The sequence below is a fragment of the Anomalospiza imberbis genome, chromosome Z (genome assembly GCF_031753505.1).
Source record: "Anomalospiza imberbis isolate Cuckoo-Finch-1a 21T00152 chromosome Z, ASM3175350v1, whole genome shotgun sequence".
NCBI classification, from domain to species: Eukaryota; Metazoa; Chordata; class Aves; order Passeriformes; family Viduidae; genus Anomalospiza; species Anomalospiza imberbis.
Window position 1 is genome coordinate 20,153,604 of NC_089721.1, and position 18,596 is coordinate 20,172,199.

Genomic DNA, 18,596 nt, shown 5'->3' on the forward strand with positions numbered 1-18,596 from the left:
AATCAGCTAACTATATAACTAAGTAAAATTAGAAGACAATAATAATTTACTTTTAAAATTGAATGACAAAGTCCTAAGTTTTCATAACTGCTTCGATTATCTACAATGGATTCTTTATTTTCAAACAACTATATTATAGAAACAATAAGAGAATCTCATGTGTATAAAGCCACACTTTACCTCCATTTATCTGCAAAGTTTTTAAGCAGTTACTTCTGCTCTGTCAATAAACATGGCAATCTATTTCGCCTTCATTTGAATTCAGAATATTTTTGACTATCAAATTAAGCACCCTCAAAGTTACTAGAAAAAAAAACAAAATAACCTGAATAATATACAGACAACTAAGGAAAGAGGGCACCTGGACAGTCAAAATAAAAACCAGCCCACGTTAAATTAAAAACTCTGAGAAACTGTTGGGTCAGAAAGAAACAGATGGAATTAAATTTATAAATTTTTATGTTTCACACTTAAGAGATACCTTAATGACAAGCAGCAATTAACAGGGGAAAAATAAGAAGGGGTAAAATTTTTTTTCCAGGGAAAACAATCAACAGGCTAGATGTACCAGATGCAGGAAGCCTTTAAAAATACCTTAGTGGGTACTAAGCCCACCAAATACATAGGAATTAAACAGAAACATTAAAAATGGATAATGATCTAGAGAAGAATTACACTTTTCTACCTTCTTAATGAAGCATCAATTACTAACTCAATCTTTTGTCCTTTTTCAGAACAAAAACACAGCATCATGTGTTTTATGTAAAAACCCTATTAAAAAGGGGTGAAATAGTCTACTAGTACTTGTGAAGTTCAAGTACCTCATATCAAAGTGGATGAGGAAAGAAAATCTCACTGAATGCTGGAATTACACTAGAGAAGTCATATGTAGCCAATACCTCTACTAAAGCTTCCTGGCAAATTTGTCGCATTTAAAAATGAACACTACAAAATCTAGGTTACCATGATCTTATAACAACTAATGAGCATAGATTTTGGAAAGGAAGATCATTATCTTCTTAAGAGTCTTGGAATATCTCCATAATATAAAACAGAACCAGTTCCCATAATTTCTTAAGACTTCTGAAATGCCTCCAGCAAAGACTGCCCAGAAGGAAGAAACTAAGAAAGAAACCAAGCAGTCTTAGTTTTTTCTCAGACAAAAAAGGAGACAAAGAGGGTCTGGGGAGACAGTGGGGAGAGAGAAGAATAAAAGGAAGGGGAGAAAAAGAACCCCATGCTTTGGAAATTTGGGGTGGGATAAAAATCTATTCCATGCATATCCCCTGCAATACTATAATTCATCATTATGAAAGCATCATATGGAATAAAACTCTGAAGAGAAAGCCAGAAAATCTCCATTGCACAAAAATGACTAAATTATTCTGCTGTTAACATTAAATTTCCAGATCAATTTCATACATTTCAAAATGTACATATTGTGAGACATGACAGGGCTCTCACAAGCCAAACTGACTTGCTGTCCTTAATCCTGTGCTCTTAACTACTTTACACAGTAGACATACTGAAGTATCACTTTCAGATGTTATTTTCTCATACCTTGAAGTTTTCCCTATTTCAATATGGTAAATTACATTTCTATTTCCACGCCATTCCTGAAAACTGAAGGTTTTTTTGGCATTAATACTAATGTCTTCCAGTTTCAACAAGTTATTCCTTCTTATCTTGTTTTAGGACTACATAAATAGGCAAGAAATATACACATGTCCAAGTGTAGGCGCTATATTAGCCAAGGCTTTACAAAAAAAAAAAAATTTAAAAAATCACAAAATAGGTCAGGTTGGAAGGGACCACAGGGGTTCATCTGGTCCAACATCCCTTTTTAAGCAGGGTCATCCCAGAGCACACGGCACAGGATTGTGTCCCAGCAGTTCTTGAGTATCTCCAGTAAGGGACACTCCACACCCTCTCTGGGCAATCTGTTCTAGTGCCCACTGCCTCTCGTCTAAATGCTGGGCACCACCGAGCAGAGCCTGAATCCATTATCTTAGCACTGTCCCTTCATACACTTATGCACATTTAGAAGGCGAAATGCGTAATGTGACCAAGCACATAACGACCAACTGCGGGAAGACGGTGAGGGAGGGGAAAGTGATGGAAGGTCTGTGAAAGAGACACGGCACCTTAGGAAGCAAAATATCGGCCGTATACAAATACCATCACAAAAGCGGCGAGACAGAGAGCCCCCGCGCCCCCGACGCCAACCCCTGCAGCAGAACGGCGGGAAAACGTGAGGCGGGACATCCCCGCTCACAGCCGAGGGATGAACGTCGCCCCTTCCCAGCCGGGAACCAGCACCCTCCCTGCAAAGCAGCTCCACGGCCCCAGCGCCAGAGAACGCCTCCCGACCCCGAGGTGTCGGAACACCGGCATCCCTGTGGCGCGGGAGCCGCCCGGGACTCTCCCGCCGCTCCTCCCGCCCGTTACTACCATGGCCGCTTCCCGCCGTCCGAACCTTGGCGTCACGTCACTCGCAGAGCTCCCGGCGCGGCGCAGTGACGTCGCACCATGGCGTCCGCCGAGCCCGAGCGCAAGCGAAAGCCGCCGGAGGTGGAAGCGGGCGGCGAGGATACGGCGGCAGCGGACGAGGAGGATGAGCGCTGGGTCGGGCCGCTCCCGGGGGAGGCCGCGCAGGCGAAGAAAAGGAGAGGTAAGGGGAGGAGTGGAGCGCTGCCCCGACTGGGGTCGGGGTGGTGGGATCACCTCCAGGCCCCGCCGGGCGGGAGCGGCCACGGGTGAGGGCAGCTGTCGGGAGCACGTGTCCTGAAGCTGTGTCTCGTATATAAAATGAGCACACTGGGGGGAAACCTTCAGGCGCGGAATAACAGAGCAGGGGTGCCAGGTGCTGCGAAAGTTGTGGTCGTTCAGCCTGCAGAAGAGAAGGTTACGTGGAGACCTCATAGCAGCCTTCTAAAGGGACTTGAAAGGAAGCTGGAGACGGACTCTTCGACATGAACTGTAGTGATGGCAGCAAGACTAATTGGTGCAAACTGAAAGAGGGAAAATTCAGGTTAGCTATAAGGGAAAAATTCTTTACTGTGAGGTACTGGAACAGATTGCCCAGTGATTTTTTTTGGGTGCTCCAGCCCTGGCAGTGTTCAAAGCCAGGTTGAACAAGGCTTGGAGCAACTTGGTCTAGTAGGAGGGGGCTTGGGACTAGAGAATATTTAAGACTTATTCTAGCCCCTTAGCATTCTATGATTCTAAGACTTTTGTTTCCTCTGGAGAACACTTTTAAGGCCAAGAGCCCTGCTGTGCAGGCTGAAGCTGTGCTGTTTATTGATGTAGAGTTAATCCATCTTTCAGATCACTGCCCTAAGGTGGAGCAGCAGGAGAAACCTCTAGGCTGTATTTTGGCATGTGGTATTGATGTGTGCAGCACCTTCCAGCTCTTTGGCTATCACTTTAAGTTTTCTTCAAATAAAAAAACCGATGTTCATCAGATGTAAACATGCAAGTTCAGTAGAAAATACTGTTGCACAGGTGTTAAAAAGTAGGATCTAAAAATCAGAAACAAAACTCAAAATCAGATTATTTTAGGTCAGCCAGTTAAACAACGAAATAGGTGGATACCAGCACTTAAAATTTACACTACAGGACCTGTGTGGGACCACAAATCTCGTAAAAACAACAGAGGTACACATGGTTTTAGAATGAAATGAGGTTCCGATGACCTTCTGTTTTCTGGCAGTACCTTAAAAACTGTTGATTGACTTTGTTTTTTTGGAAACAATAAGACAGTTACTGTAACAGTTGCTTTAAGAGGGAGGAGCAATATGAGTTGAAGCAGCATTTGAGTGGCTTTAGTCCACAGAAAATGTGTCAGTCTGAGTGCAAAGCCAGAGCTAAAAGCCCTTTAATAATGTTTGCACAAAATCCTGCATATTTTTGACTAAATATGACTAAGCAATAAAAGGATAAGTAAAAGAAAACAAAATGTAGATGTAACTTCATGAAAAAAAAATCCTGTCTTTTCTTTCTATTCTGTGTAGTTCTTGAATTCGAACACGTTTATCTTGAAAATCTACCATCGGCTTCAATGTATGAACGCAGTTACATGCACAGAGATGTTATTACACACGTAGCATGTACAAAGTAAGTGTTTCTGTTTTCCATTGTATTTCTTTGTCTGGGGTGTATTTTTGTGTAGACTAAGAAATTTTTACTGTAGAAGTTTTATAATGGAAAGTTACAGTGTCCTGAGGTGGTTTTTAAAGGGTGGTGGGGTTTTTTAAAAAAATAAGTGGCTTACCTAGAAGCAAAGTATAAGTTGCTTTTATAGACTAAAGGAGGGTCTTAAAATCATTGTTAAAATATGCAAGAAGTGCAGGACTGAGATTAACTTACTCCTTCTGAAAAAATACCATTCACCAGAATTGCAGAGATCACACACAGACATAGTAACTACCATGAAACCAGACTTAAAATAGTAGTTATGTTTACATATTAAAAAAGGATAGTGTTATATTTTTCTTCAGTTTGACTTTTCATAGATTAATCCAGAATTCACTAAAATGCACTGTTTTGTTTTTCCGGGAGTTATAGTACCCATTCAGACAGACTGTCACAGTAATTCCTCGACTTCATTCTCTGCACAGTGTTAATTCTAGTGCAAATTACTGACTAGTGGGAAGGTGCATAATGTGTGAATCTGTTTTCTTGTTTTTATTTTTCTTTTCTAATTGTAGGACAGATTTTATCATAACAGCCAGTCATGATGGACATGTAAAATTCTGGAAGAAAATAGAAGAAGGGATTGAGTTTGTTAAACACTTCCGAAGTCACTTGGGTGAGAAGTTGCTCTTTCTTATCTAAAGGACTTTACTTTTTCCTCTCCTTTGCTCTTTGTTGTTTGAAGAGAGAGTGCAAATAGAAAGAGAGATTCTGGGGTTCCTTTAGTGCAGTCAGAGATTAAATGATATCTACCAATCTTCCTTTTATTCCTCTGTCCTGTTACATTTTGCTCCCAAGTTGTAGCAGGGATAGAATGAAAATGAAACATGTAAATGAAAACTGAAGCCTTTTCATTGCCTTGTGCCTGCTTGTGGGGGGAATATCTGGGACATAAGTGAGCAAGATAAACAAAAGTGTTCATAAAAGCCTGAGAAGTTGAAAAATATGTTGTTTTAAATAAGGATACCTCAGTCTTTTTTTTCCCCTTGCAGTGTGGGGAAAAAAGCAGTTATTTTCATCTGGAATAATGTAACTGTAGAGCAAATTCTGCATTATTGTTGTAATTATCAGACAAATTGTAATTAAGGGAAACTTTAACCCCATATTCTGACCTAGTAAGTACACAAAGGTTTTCAACACTATACTAAGCATTAAATAGTCTGGACAGAAAATGAGATTATCAACAGTATTAGAAATTATGATATGCCTGAAGGAAAAAAATCCAATTTGATACGCAGAATGTAAGTTTCCATTTAGAGTTACAAGAAATACTAAAGTCTGTTTTTGATCTTAGCCTTCAGCTTCTTATTAAATATAGAAGCAAAAGGTGTGAACAAAACCTACCATGTGAAAATCAGCATTGTGAGAACTTTATGGAAGGCTCAGTTGCAGAGGAGTTTTGAGTATCGTGAGTGTAATAGTTTGTACAGTTCTGGTGCTTTTACCCTGTTGAGAAATGCAAGCTGAGGAGCACATGATGTTTACCCCATCTAAACGTTCTCAAGTTTCTAAAATCAACATTTTAAACTAAATTTACTGCCATTATAATATTTTACTATGTTTTTGTAAATTGTTCATTATCACATACCTGAGTCTAAACTCAGGTCTATGGCCTGATAGGCCATAAAATGTTGTTTTGTGAATTTTATTTTTTTAAATAATATTGTATTGAAGTCAGGTAGAGTTTTAAATGGAAAAGGTGACAAAGTTGGGAAACGGGTTTAAGCCTCTGTAGGTTTTCCATATATAATACTGAAATGGAGGATGTCCTTTCCCATTTCTTAATAGTATCTTAAATTAATTCACAGGTGTTATTGAGAGTATTGCTGTTAGTTCAGAGGGGGCATTATTCTGTTCTGTTGGAGATGACAAAGCGATGAAGGTGTTTGATGTAGTTAACTTTGACATGATCAACATGCTGAAACTTGGGTAAGTTACTTAGTTCTCAGAAGTGTTCTTTTGAGATTATCAGAGGGGGTTGTTTTGCTAAGAGGCAAGTCAGTAATTTGGGGTTCTTGAGTTCCTCCCGTTCCCCCATGCCCCAGTCGTATGAAGTTGAGTAAACTGCATTGTCTGAAATGAATCCAATGGCTGGAGACTGCCTGACTGAATAGAAAAAAATACTACTGGAGCAGTAGAAGAGAGGAGTAGAAAAGGAGCTTCCTCGGTGTTAAATATTACGCACAAAGATGTGAGGTTTCTTCAAATATTTAGCTAGGCATAATTTCTTTCTGTTGTTTGGCACTGAATTTAAGAATTACAGTCTATTAGTAGTTCCATTAGGGAAGGGATTTGGCCTGCCTGCATTGTCTCATTTGTTGTCATAGGGATACAATTTCCTTTTTCCACTAGAAGTAATATTGTTGTTTTTTTTTAGTCTTGTAGCATTTTTGTAGTTACACAGTATGTACCTAAAGTATCTGGGAGGAACAGGAATGGATGTTACTGGAATTGTAACAATACCAGAGAAAAACAAGCCCCACACTGTTAAAAGGGTGCATTTGAAGGGCTGGAGGATCAATAAATGCTGCATCAAGAACAGTAGAAATACTGATTTCTCCACAAACCTTCCAGAATTGGAAAACATCTTCTTCATAGTCTATGATGTATTGGTTAATTTTGAAACTGAATAGAAGTATAAAGCTAGGGAAAAAAGCTTTTACAAAGAATGTGTTATAAAAGCATATGCTGTCTGCTTTCTTTGTTATAGTTTTAGTGTCATCCTCCAGATAATGTATTTCACCTATAGGAATTGATTCTCTCTTGGCTGTCTGTTCCAGAAAAATTTCAGTTAGGGTTAAGCTTTTTGGTTTTGCTGTTATTTTTGACATAACAGCCCTGTACTGTTACTGCATAATTGGTAAAATTATAGAAAAAAGAAAATAAAGCACCCCTGATCTTCAGAGCTTTCCAGTTCTAACTAATCTATAGACCATAGCTCTCTGCAATTCTCCAAGCTTTATTCTTCCATCTGTGATCTGGAAAACATTGGCTGTTTCTGCAGAGATTTCGTGTTTATTTATCTGCTCCTGTTCTTCCTAATGAATTTGAGACGAAGTTTCTGTTTCTCCTTACTGACAGAAATTGAAAATCCAAATTATTGGTCTGTCATAATGTCAGAATATCATCTGTCCATCAGCATTCATTAGTTCAATTTGTGAAAAGATACTAAACATGTGTTTCCTCTGGAGATTGTATCATTTTTTTGATGTTTGCATTTTAGTTTGAGTTCTAGTTTTCATAATCTTTGCTTAACAGACTTTAAAACAGACATAACTTATATTATTGACTATATCTCTGACTTGTATTATTTGTAGATTGTGCTTTTGCAAGTAACAAATGAGTTCCTTCTTAAATGCACTCACAACCCTTATTGAATATAGGAGGATTGTCTTAATTTTGTTTGTATCACTTCTTGGAGGTTTTGTGGGTTTTTTTCTGGCAAGATCTAGTTGAACTTTTGCAGAAGTGCATGGCAGAGGTGCAGTTGTCTTCATTTCTGCTGAGTCATTACTCACTTAAAAGATGGAGGAGAAATGGTATTGACTTATATAAGTTCAGTACTACTTATTAAAGCCACTTGGGCTTTTTATCTGGATTTCGGTCCAAATTCCTCCTTTTTACCCACTTTCTACTTTGACTATCACAGTCTCTTTATAAAACAATATGGAAGGGACAGAAATTGGAAGTCTTCCACTGAATGGTATTTCTTGTTAAAACTTGTCTATAATATGCTCAATATTAGTAAGATATGTTTTAGCAAAACCAGTAAATTAAGTTTAAAATTTGCTTCTGATGTTTGGTTTCAAGTTTACAGCATAACTTGACTCTTACTTAATTAAAACCATTCCTAGTTTATTTTAAATTTATTTTCCTTTCTACTCTTGGTTGCAGCTACCACCCTGGCCAGTGTGAATGGGTATATTGCCCTGGAGATGCTATATCTTCTGTTGCAACATCTGAGAAAAGCACAGGAAAAATATTCATATATGATGGACGAGGAAATAACCAGCCACTTCATGTTTTCGATAAACTCCATATGTCCCCGCTTACTCAGATACGCCTGAACCCTGTCTACAAAGTAGTTGTGTCTTCTGACAAGTCCGGAATGATCGAGTACTGGACTGGTACTCCTCATGAATATAAATTTCCCAAGAATGTAAACTGGGAGTATAAAACAGATACTGATCTATATGAATTTGCTAAATGCAAGGCTTACCCATCCAGTATAAGTTTTTCACCTGATGGCAAGAAAATGGCCACTCTTGGGTCTGACAGAAAAGTTAGAATTTTTCGTTTTCTGACGGGAAAGCTCATGAGAGTCTTTGATGAATCTCTGAGTGTGAGTTTTGTCTTGTTTCTCCTTCTCTGAAATGTTTTCTCTACTTACTTGAATTTGTTTGCCAGCACATTCACCTAAGCTATAATTTATTTCCTTCCTATATTTTTCTTGCAAAAAAGGCCTTCTGTGTTCTCTTGCTTAGAGAGTCTCTTAGATTGCTTTGTCCCAAAATGAATTCTTACTGGTTTATGTTACCTACATAGTGAAACAGAGTTGATTTTAATTTCTGTTTTCATGCTGCTAGATTACATTTAACTAGAAAGCAATTGTGGAAGATGGTGGAAAATGCCCACGGCAAGTAACATCATGATAATGAATTAAATTTGTCATCTTCTAAGGAATTTGATAGACAACTGCACACTTTCATGTGCTTAAGCATAGTCCTACAACATGCCTGTTGTATCATGAAAATAAAGAAAGTATTACTTGTATTTACCTAAATCTTTCAGTTAAGTTTGAATGGAGTAATCTCACTTGAATTCAGTATTTCCTAGTAATGTGAATCAGTGTTTTACTGGATAAAAAGTTTAAAATATGTTAATATAGTAGTGCTGGGTTTTTTTGTAGATGTTTACTGAACTTCAGCAGATGAGACAACAGCTACCTGACATGGAGTTTGGCCGGCGTATGGCAGTTGAGCGTGAGCTGGAGAAAGTGGATGCAGTAAGATTAATTAATATAATTTTTGATGAAACTGGACACTTCGTTCTCTATGGAACTATGTTGGGCATTAAGGTCATAAATGTAGAGACTAACAGGTAAGTTCCAGTGACACACATCAAGATAAATTTCTGTTTTCAAGTCTTTATTCAGTCAAATTTAGAGCATATTTAAAACTTGATATGACTGTGGAGGTGTCTAATCTTTTTGTGTTATTTGAGAGCCTTACATTACACTGTAAGGCTCCCATTCTTTGTAAGGAGTCATTGGAGATTAGAGCTCAGACAAATGGCAAGCACATGCGTATTAAAAATGTGTAATTGATCAATTAATCTCCATCTAACTGGATGGGATAATATAAATGTAAAATAAAGGTGGATCATTTAGTTGGGATTTTTATTGCATAAGGAGGCTGACTGGTAAACTAAGACAGCAAGTTTAAATAGAGAAACATCATAAAAGTAATTAGTAAATAATGATTTTGAAGATTTTGAAATTTTGCTCTGAATGTAACAGTCAGAAATAAGACATTCTCTGACTGTGAGCAGCTGAACATTACACCTCTTTACATCTTGTATTTCAGGTGTATTCGTATCTTGGGAAAACAAGAGAACATCAGAATGATGCAACTGGCTTTGTTCCAAGGAGTAGCAAAGAAACATCGGGCGACAATCACTATAGAGATGAAGGCATCTGAAAATCCTGTTCTCCAGAATATTCAGGCAGATCCAACAGTAATCTGCACAGCTTTTAAAAAAAACAGGTTTTATATGGTGTGTGGGGTTCCTATTTAAATAGCTCCATTCTTGTATTGATTTTTCTACATTATTTTTTGTTTTTCTCTTTACACCTTTCTAGTGCTTTTTTGTAGTTGTAAATGCAGCTTTTACAAAGGAGTCTCTTTATATTGCAAGTATATTTAGAATTTTTATCTTGAACTATCTGTACATTAACTAGAAACAGCTGTGATTTTTTTCATAAATTTTTATTCCCCCAAGAAGATTATATCCTTTTGTTCTTGTTGAAGAAAAACCTAAGTAAGAACATTTTAAAAACTAACCTGATTTTATAAAGAAACAGTAAGTAACTGTATGCATAAAAAATCTAATTAAAAAAAATTTCAGACCAGAATCAGGACTTGGTAACACTAAGGACATTATAGGCAACCAAGAAAGGAGGAGTCATCTTCCTGTTCACAGTTGGATTTTTAGGTGAGATGGAACCAAACAGACAAGCAATTTCAGAGTGGTTAGTAGGTGATTTGAGAGGTCATAGCCATAGAGGTTAGAGATTATATGGTGTGTTATGCCTTAAATTTGCTAGGTTTCTATAGTTTTATATGAATGCAGTATTGGAATAAGATGATTTATTTTAACTTTGTAGCACAACTGCAAAGCACAACTAATCCTTTTGGCACAAAACCTGCCAATTTTGTTTGAGTATAGCAGAACAGCCTGGTATTCTCCACCTCACTTTAAAGAAAAGATGCTGAACTCTTGCAGACTCCTGTTGTAAAGGGGAAAGTTTAAAGATAACAGATTATTAAAAGTTACTATATTTGCATTTAGTTTTATTGGAATTTGTAACTGTGGAAATGCTGGTAACACAACACAGCAGTCCAAGGATAGACTGTCTATGAATTGTCTTTGTACATTTCAAATTGAATTGGGTGTTCAGCGTGTTGAATAATGGTATTGATGTGTTGGGTGCAGAGCAGTGTGTATTTTAAGAGGAAAAAAGAAAAAAGCAGTTAACCTGTTCTTTTGTGCTTCAGTTTACTAAACGTGAACCAGAAGACACAAAGAGTGCAGACTCTGACAGAGATGTATTTAATGAGAAACCTTCTAAAGAAGAGGTCATGGCAGCCACTCAGGCAGAAGGTCCCAAAAGAGTGTCAGACAGTGCCATCATCCACACAAGCATGGGAGATATCCATATCAAGCTTTTTCCTGTTGAGTATGTACTTGCTGTTTTTTCAGTTGCTTTGGTTTTGTTGCTTTCTTCTGTCCCTTGTGGTTGCAGTATCCATTATCTCGTGCTAGAAATAATTATTTTCTTACCCTTTATTGTTTTTGTTTCCTGACAGTTTATCTTAATATACCACAGTAGGAATGTGACTCTTAAGAAACAAAAATAAAGTAGAGTAAAAATAGGTCAAAATAACAGTCTTGGGTGCAGGATGTTTTGGAATTGTATTTGGGTTTATTTAGTTATTGATTTAGGGAGGGTATTCCTTTCTTAACTTTTGTTCTTGGACAGGTCATGATACTCTTATGTGTAAGCTCTGTATTGTAAGGCAGTGCTGTTTGCATAGATCTTGGGGAAAAAAAAAGATGATGCTGGCACCAGCAGCAGATTTGGCAGCAGGTCTGTGCAAGCCAGAAGAATAGTACTTGCAGCTTCCGAATGTGGCCAGTGTACTACATGTTGTTATTGCAGCTCCTTTAAAAGGCATATAACATTTATACCAGCATATAGTACTAGTGTTGTGTATATCCAAAACTAGGCATATAATTGAAAAGTTTTATGCATGACAATTGCTACAATCAGTGTGTACTCTTCTCTCCTTTGTGATGCAAAAATTGCAATTATTCTGTTATTTAACAGGAAATTTATATAATGTATTGCTATACATAGAAACCTAAATTATGTTGATGTACTCCATGCTTCTCAAAAACAAATTCATTTTTGGTCATAAGCACAGTTAGGGCAACCTCAATTCTACCCTCTAGGGCTACCAGACTTTTCCTACAGTTGTCAACAGTGTTTCCTTGCATCTGGCTCTAGTTTCTGGAATTCAAAATTATAGCATATGGGTTGCAGTAATGGTAGAGCTCTTGCCAGTGAGTGACGGGTCAAGCTACATTAATTCTTTTTTTTAATTGTCATGCTAATGTGTCATATCTGCATGCACAGTATTGCAAGGTGCTTCACTGCATCGGTATGCAATTTAAATACAATATTACTGTGGTTGCTTATTGTTAGGTTTGTCCTTTCTTATTGTAATATTATCTCCCAGCTGAGCTTTAAATTAAAATCTCCTTAGTGTGATTAAAACTGTAAAGAAGAACATAAGGATATGGCTCTGAACACCTTTGAATTCTTTGGTCATTTCATTGTGAAATAAAGTTGTGAATGACTGTGTTCTGCTCACCAAGAACTGGGACTATAATCTAGTCTGTTCCATTAGTTATGCCATTGGTGCTCTTTTTCACAAGATAGCTTAGAGTGTCACTAAAACCCAAGCTAATGTTCCTTTTCACAGAGTAGAGTAACTCTACAGCTGTGGACTCAACTTGGCCATTTTCTCCTTATTGGGAGTGCAGATAAAAAGCTGGGGAACCTATAGTCAGTGGTGCCTTGAACTAGGCCTTCAGGAGACAGATGTGGTTTCTGGCTCTCATGGTTTAACCCCAGCCAGCAACAAAGCCCCCTCAGAACCACTAGCTCATATCCCCCTTGGTGGAATGGGAGAGCACTGGAAGAGTAAGAGTGAAAACACTTTGAATTGAGGTACAGACAGTTTTATAGGGAAAGCAAAAGGCATGCACCCAAGCAAAGCAAAACAGGGAACTGAACAGGCAGTTGTTCCACTATGTCCAAGAAAACAGGCTCCGTCACATGGTGTGGATACCTGGGAAGGCAAATCACCATTACTCAGCATGTCCCCTGCTTTTTCCCTCAGCTTTTATGTGCTGAACATAATGCCATATGTGCAATGGAACATCCCTGTGGTCAGCTGGGTTCAGCTGTCTCAGCTAGGTCTCCTCTCAGCACCTACAGCCCCAGCCTCTTCACTGGCGGGTGGGATTAGGAGCAGAAAAGGCCTTGACAGTGCATAAGCCCTGCTCAGCAAGAGCTAAAACATCCCTGTGCTATCAACACGGCTGCTGCCTTTCTGTGTAATCATGCAGCTTTGTAGCTCTCAAGCTTTTTGCTTTCAGCTCTTTTTGAGTTTAGGTTTGAGGAGTTGGAGATTTGTTTTTTCCTTATTTGGCTAAATCCCTTCCTACAGAGTCCTGAGACACTGCACAGCACAAGGGGGTCTAAGACCCAGCTGAAATCTTTATGGCCCTGACAGCAGACAAATATTATTGTATTTTCTGTTACATTATGTTAGGTGCCCCAAAACAGTGGAAAACTTCTGTGTGCACAGCAGGAATGGTTACTACAATGGACACATAATTCACCGTATCATCAAGGTAACTTGCAACTTGTTAAGTTTTTGCTTATTTATGTAATGTACTCTGCTGGTCAGTCCTCTGTTAACACTTTCATTTCCCTTTTGCACACAGGATTGTTGGAGTGCCTTTAGAGTTCCTTGTAAATTCTAAACAGGTCTGATGTTCTAAACAGCTTTAGCACTTATTAAAGTTGTAGTAGCTGTTCTGAAACTGATAAGGTAGCAGAAAACTGAAAATTGAAAGATGAGTCCTGCTATCCTGCTTGAATTAAAACTTTGCTTCATGTCAGAAGGCCTTTCTTGTAAGGCTTCTTATTTGTGTTGCACACTCTATCAAGTGATAGAGCCTAAGAATTTGCAAAAGGTAGCGATAGTCAGGTTTCTGTCCTTCATTGTCAGGAATAGTGGGTAACCTTGCTTTTTCTCAAGTACTTCATAAACATTTTAAAAAGCCTTAAGTGCTTTTTCCCTTACACACAACATTTTAGAACATTTTGTGGAAAGGTTTGAAGTAAGTTTGAAAAAATGTGACCTAGCATATAACACTTACGGTTATGTATTCTATGCAGTAATGTGATAACATTTAATTTCTGTGCAGGGTTTCATGATTCAGACTGGTGACCCAACTGGTACAGGAATGGGAGGTGAAAGTATTTGGGGAGGAGAATTTGAAGACGAATTTCATTCAACTTTACGACATGACAGACCGTACACACTCAGCATGGCTAATGCAGGTCCAAATACCAATGGATCCCAGTTTTTTATAACAGTAGTGCCAACTGTAAGTATACTAAAAGCTCTATTTAAGGCCTGAGAGGCTACCTAGATTGTAAAAAATCAACTTTTTTCTCATGGAAAAAGGAATACACTAGTACTTACTTTACAAACAAATGATGCACATGATATGTAGTGTATAGGCTTCACTGAAACTGTCCCTTACAAGATACAAATACTTTTCCATCACTTGTGATCAAGAGGCCTTTAAATAGAGTGACGGTGGTATAAAATTCCTAGGCATGTTTGCAATCATATATTACTAGAGTATCTGATGTTAATAATAGTGGTTTAAACTTGATGGAAACCTAGGTATTGCTTCAATTGTTTGGGGTTTGGATATGGTGCCAGGATGTCTGTCTAATATTGTCTAATTGTAGCTATACAAGGAAGCCAGTGTTCAAGTTTAAAATTTTCATTTGATCTGTGTATAAGTTCAGAGCCAACAATAGAAGTTTTGATATGTGAATGTAAGATACAGAAACCAAATCCTTAAAAGTAACGCTTCTAAAAACTGCATTCTTACAGCACTTCAAAGTAATATTTTAAAAAACCTATCTACCATAATTCTGAGGTTTATTAAGTTGTATGAGGGCCTATATTCAAACTGGGCATACTATATGATTATTGAATTGGGTAGTATTCTATACTGGCACTTAAAATTCCTCTGTGAAAATAACAAAAATCAGAGAGACTGAAACAACATTCCTGTGAACTGAGGATACACTTTAAAATGAATTATACAATGCTACTTCACTGGTAGAACATGATCTCTGTAGTACTTTAAGAAAGCAATTGAAAAAGTAAGTTAAAATGCATATGAATATGTGTTAGCTGCATTGTAGTATTTCCTTGCATGCTAATATTTGCAGGGTGTTAGGTTCCATAGTCTGGACGCACAAAATGTATCCATGTACACTTTATTTTTGGTTTGGTACCTAACCTACAAGCTGCTTTCTATTTTAATATGTTTTTCTTTTTCTCCTGTGCTTTCAAACAGCCATGGCTCGACAACAAGCACAGTGTGTTTGGACGGGTGACTAAAGGAATGGAAGTTGTTCAGAGAATCTCAAATGTCAAAGTCAATCCCAAAACTGACAAACCCTATGAGGATATCAGCATCATTAATATAACAGTGAAGTAAGGAAGGCATTGAAGGTTCCAGCTTAAGCAGAAAAAAACTGAGCATGTGGGATCTAGAAAAGAACCTAGGAAGAACAAACATTTTTGATAGTTCCTAGATATAGCAAATACCAGGACAGAGCAATCACCAGTTCTACTATTTTTAATGTACCTAAAGTGCCCTAATTCTCTATTTCTGGTAACTTTGTATTTTAAAGTAAAAACATGTACATGTTTCTTACAAAGTCTGCTGTCTTTCTTGCATCTCTTCTATACAAAATTAAAGATAAAAACCCCTACCACATCCCATGATAGTGTTTGTAACTTTTTCACGTTTATTTGCATCTTTCTTATTTAATCAGTTTCACAGTACTGAAATCTTTGACAAAGGAAAAGGCCAGAAATACTAAGTTGAGTGAACTTCTCAATCCTTTGTACATGTATCAAAAATTAGATTAAGTTATGGTACTGTTGGCTATGAAAAGCAAACAATGTAACCTACCTCTATTCTTTAAAAATAGTTATGTACACACCTCTGTCCAAAAGCAATGACCAACTCTTAAAATGCCAGTGTATAAATTTCTTTGCAATTTGTTTGTTTTTTCCAGTGATTTTTTTTCTTTCATGTTTGCTTTCTCTTTATTTTAGCATAGTGAGTCTTTTTTTCTGGCTTTATTTTTAGCCAACTTACTGCTTCTACTGACATACTTAATTTATTTTAAACTATGATCATCATCTGAACTAAGCTTTGCGTGAGCTGCTTCTGATGGAGTTATAGAACAAAATCAAAACATCATTAAGGCTGAAAAAACCTAGTCAAACATTAACCCAGCAACACCACTATCTTTACCATTAAACTATGTCCTCAGGTATGACATCCATACATTTTTTGAACGCTTCCAGGGATGGTGACTATTCCAATACCTGACCCCATTTCAGTAGTGAAATTTTTCCTGATGTCCAATGGTAAGCTGAGGCCATTTCCTTCCTCTTGTGCTGCCATTAGTTAGCTGGGAGAAGAGGCCAACAACCTCCTGGCTATATCTTCCTTTTAGGCAGTTTTAGAGATTGATAAGATCTCCCCTGAGCCTCCTTTTCTTCTCCACTGCTCCTCACAGGACTTGTGCTCCAGACTCTTCACCAGCACCTCAATGTCCCTTCTGAATTGAGAGGCCCAGAACTGGACACAGCACTGGAGTTGTGGCCTCACCAGTGCCCAGTACAGGGGGACAATCCCTGTCCTGCTCCTGCTGGCCACACCATTGCTGATCCAGGCCAGGATGCCATTGGCCTTCTTGGCCACCTGGGCACACCCTGGCTCATGCTCAGCCGCTGTCACCAGCACCCCCAGGTCCTTTCCAGCCACTCTGCCCCAGCCTGTGGAGCTGCCTGGGGCTGTTGTGACCTAAGGACAGGACCCAGCACTGGGCCTTGTTGAACCTCACACCATTGGCCTCAGCCCATGATCCAGCCTGCCCAGATCCCTCTGCAGAGCCTTCCTGCCCTCCAGCAGATCAGCACTCCCACCCAGCTGGGTGTCATGCATGAACTTAACTGAAGGTGGACCTGATCAGCAATTACCCACTGGTATTACACAGTGCTGGTTCCAGTACTGAGCTCCAGGTACCACCACCTGTGACCAGCCACCAGCTGGAGGTAACGCCGTACACCACGACTCTTGGGGCCCAGCCATCCAGACAGTTTTTAACCTATGAACTGTGCACCTGTCCAAGCCACAAGTAGCCGGTATCTCCAGGGGTATGCAGTGGGTAACAGTGTCAAAGGCTTTAGTAAAGTCCAAGCAGACAACATCCACAGGCTTTTTTCATCCACTAAGTGGGTCACACTGCCATAGAAAGGGTTCAGGTTTTTTAGACAGGACCTGCATTTCACAAAACCATGCTGGCCTGGTCCCAAAACCCTGACTGTTATACACATGATGGCACTCAGGATAAGCTGCTCCATGATCTTTGGCATCAAGGTTAGGCTGACCTGTAGTTCCCTAGATTCATCTTCTGACCCTTCTTGTAGATAGGTGTTAGAGTTGCCAATTTGTAGTCACCTCCCCCATCAGCCAGGACTGTTGGTAAATAGTCTTCTTGGTGCCTTAAAATGATCTAAAGCTCTTCCAATCAGTTTCATCAGTAACCCTGGTGGATCCCATCTGGTCCCACAGACTTGCAGCTAAGTGGTCTAGCAAGTACTAGCCATTTCTTCCTGAATTATGACCACTTCATTTTGCTCCTCATCCCTGGCTTGCACTTCAGGGGACTTGATACTCTGAGGATAACTGGTCTTACTGTTAAAAACTGAGACAAAGAAAGCATTAAATACTTCAGCTTTTACTTTTTCCTTTTTCACTGTTTCCCTCTGCATGCAATAAAGGATGGAAATTCTCACTGGCCATTTTGTTGCTGATGTATTTGCAAAAACATTTTTTGTCTTTTTCACCAGTATTCAGAGCAAGTTCTAGCTGGGCTTTGGCCCTTCTGATTTTCTCCCTGCATAACCTCATAGCATCCTTGTAGTCCTGCTGAGTTGCTGTCCTAGATTGCAAGGCAAGATGTATTCTATCTGCCATCTGTTAGAGGTGTGGCAATTATCTTCTGTTAATTGGGCAGTTTTCTTTATCTCTTCCACAAACCAATCCTCCCCCTGGGGAGACATCTGCTAATAATGGCCTATTGAATGTCACTGCATGACTGATAAAAGTTACAGCATCCCATTGTGAGATGCTCCACCCAGAGGGAGGAGCCAAGCATTCCTAGCTGGATATAATCTGAGTTTTTGGGACACCAGACTCAGCCTTTCCACTAGATTCCCATCTAGTGATTTCCAGAGGAACAGCTGGGTCTTTCAACTAGACCTTCAGAAGAAGACTATCCCCTTCTATAAGATCATTGCTCAAACAGAACCACATCTGCCATTCCAGGAGGACTGCAGCCGTTGCGATTTAGACTGCTACCAACACCCTGACCAAAAGGGTATCAGGTTGTATTCCGACTCTGTCAATGGATTTTCTTTTGAATAATTGCATGTATTTTCTTTTTTCCCTTTTCCTAATAAATTGTATTTCTGACTTAGAGTCTCTCACTGGTTTTACTTTCAAACCAAAACAGCCTGCCCTTTCTTCCAGAGGTTATAAAATTTCTCTCCCCATGTTCCAACCAGAGCTCTCTGTTGAGACAGGCTGACTTCCTTTCCCACTGATGCATTTTTCAGCACCTGGGTAGACCCTGCTCCTGCACCTTTAGCTAGCATTTCCTTCTGCCTTCCTGGACTCCATTGGCCTTAAGGACTACCTCCTACAGGACTCTCTCA

The 18,596-nt window shown here is 38.9% G+C and overlaps 2 protein-coding genes across 2 annotated transcripts in view; one reads left to right on the top strand and one right to left on the bottom strand.

Annotated features, from left to right (window-relative positions):
- CENPK (centromere protein K) overlaps positions 1-2,516 on the bottom strand; it is a 21,945-nt gene extending 19,429 nt beyond the window's left edge. The window contains exon 1 of the mRNA XM_068176859.1: positions 2,452-2,516. Coding sequence (XP_068032960.1) covers positions 2,452-2,454 — 3 coding nt within the window. The 5' untranslated portion in view covers positions 2,455-2,516. The remainder of the gene's footprint in view (positions 1-2,451) is intronic.
- PPWD1 (peptidylprolyl isomerase domain and WD repeat containing 1) lies at positions 2,515-15,520 on the top strand. The gene is made up of 11 exons (XM_068176848.1): positions 2,515-2,671; positions 4,014-4,116; positions 4,710-4,810; positions 6,003-6,123; positions 8,089-8,536; positions 9,104-9,294; positions 9,780-9,969; positions 10,971-11,152; positions 13,317-13,398; positions 13,978-14,160; positions 15,154-15,520. Exons 1-11 carry the CDS (start codon positions 2,530-2,532, stop codon positions 15,295-15,297), a joined length of 1,887 nt encoding a protein of 628 aa, XP_068032949.1. The 5' UTR covers positions 2,515-2,529; the 3' UTR covers positions 15,298-15,520.
- The last annotated feature ends 3,076 nt before the right edge of the window (positions 15,521-18,596 follow it).

Bases quoted from the DNA above. Each gene is read 5' to 3' on its own strand.
- PPWD1 (XM_068176848.1), top strand. From the start codon at position 2,530: ATGGCGTCCGCCGAGCCCGAGCGCAAGCGAAAGCCGCCGGAGGTGGAA. The intron at 4,117-4,709 runs GTAAGTGTTTCT...TTCTAATTGTAG, and splicing joins ACACACGTAGCATGTACAAA to GACAGATTTTATCATAACAG. The intron at 14,161-15,153 runs GTAAGTATACTA...GCTTTCAAACAG, and splicing joins TTATAACAGTAGTGCCAACT to CCATGGCTCGACAACAAGCA.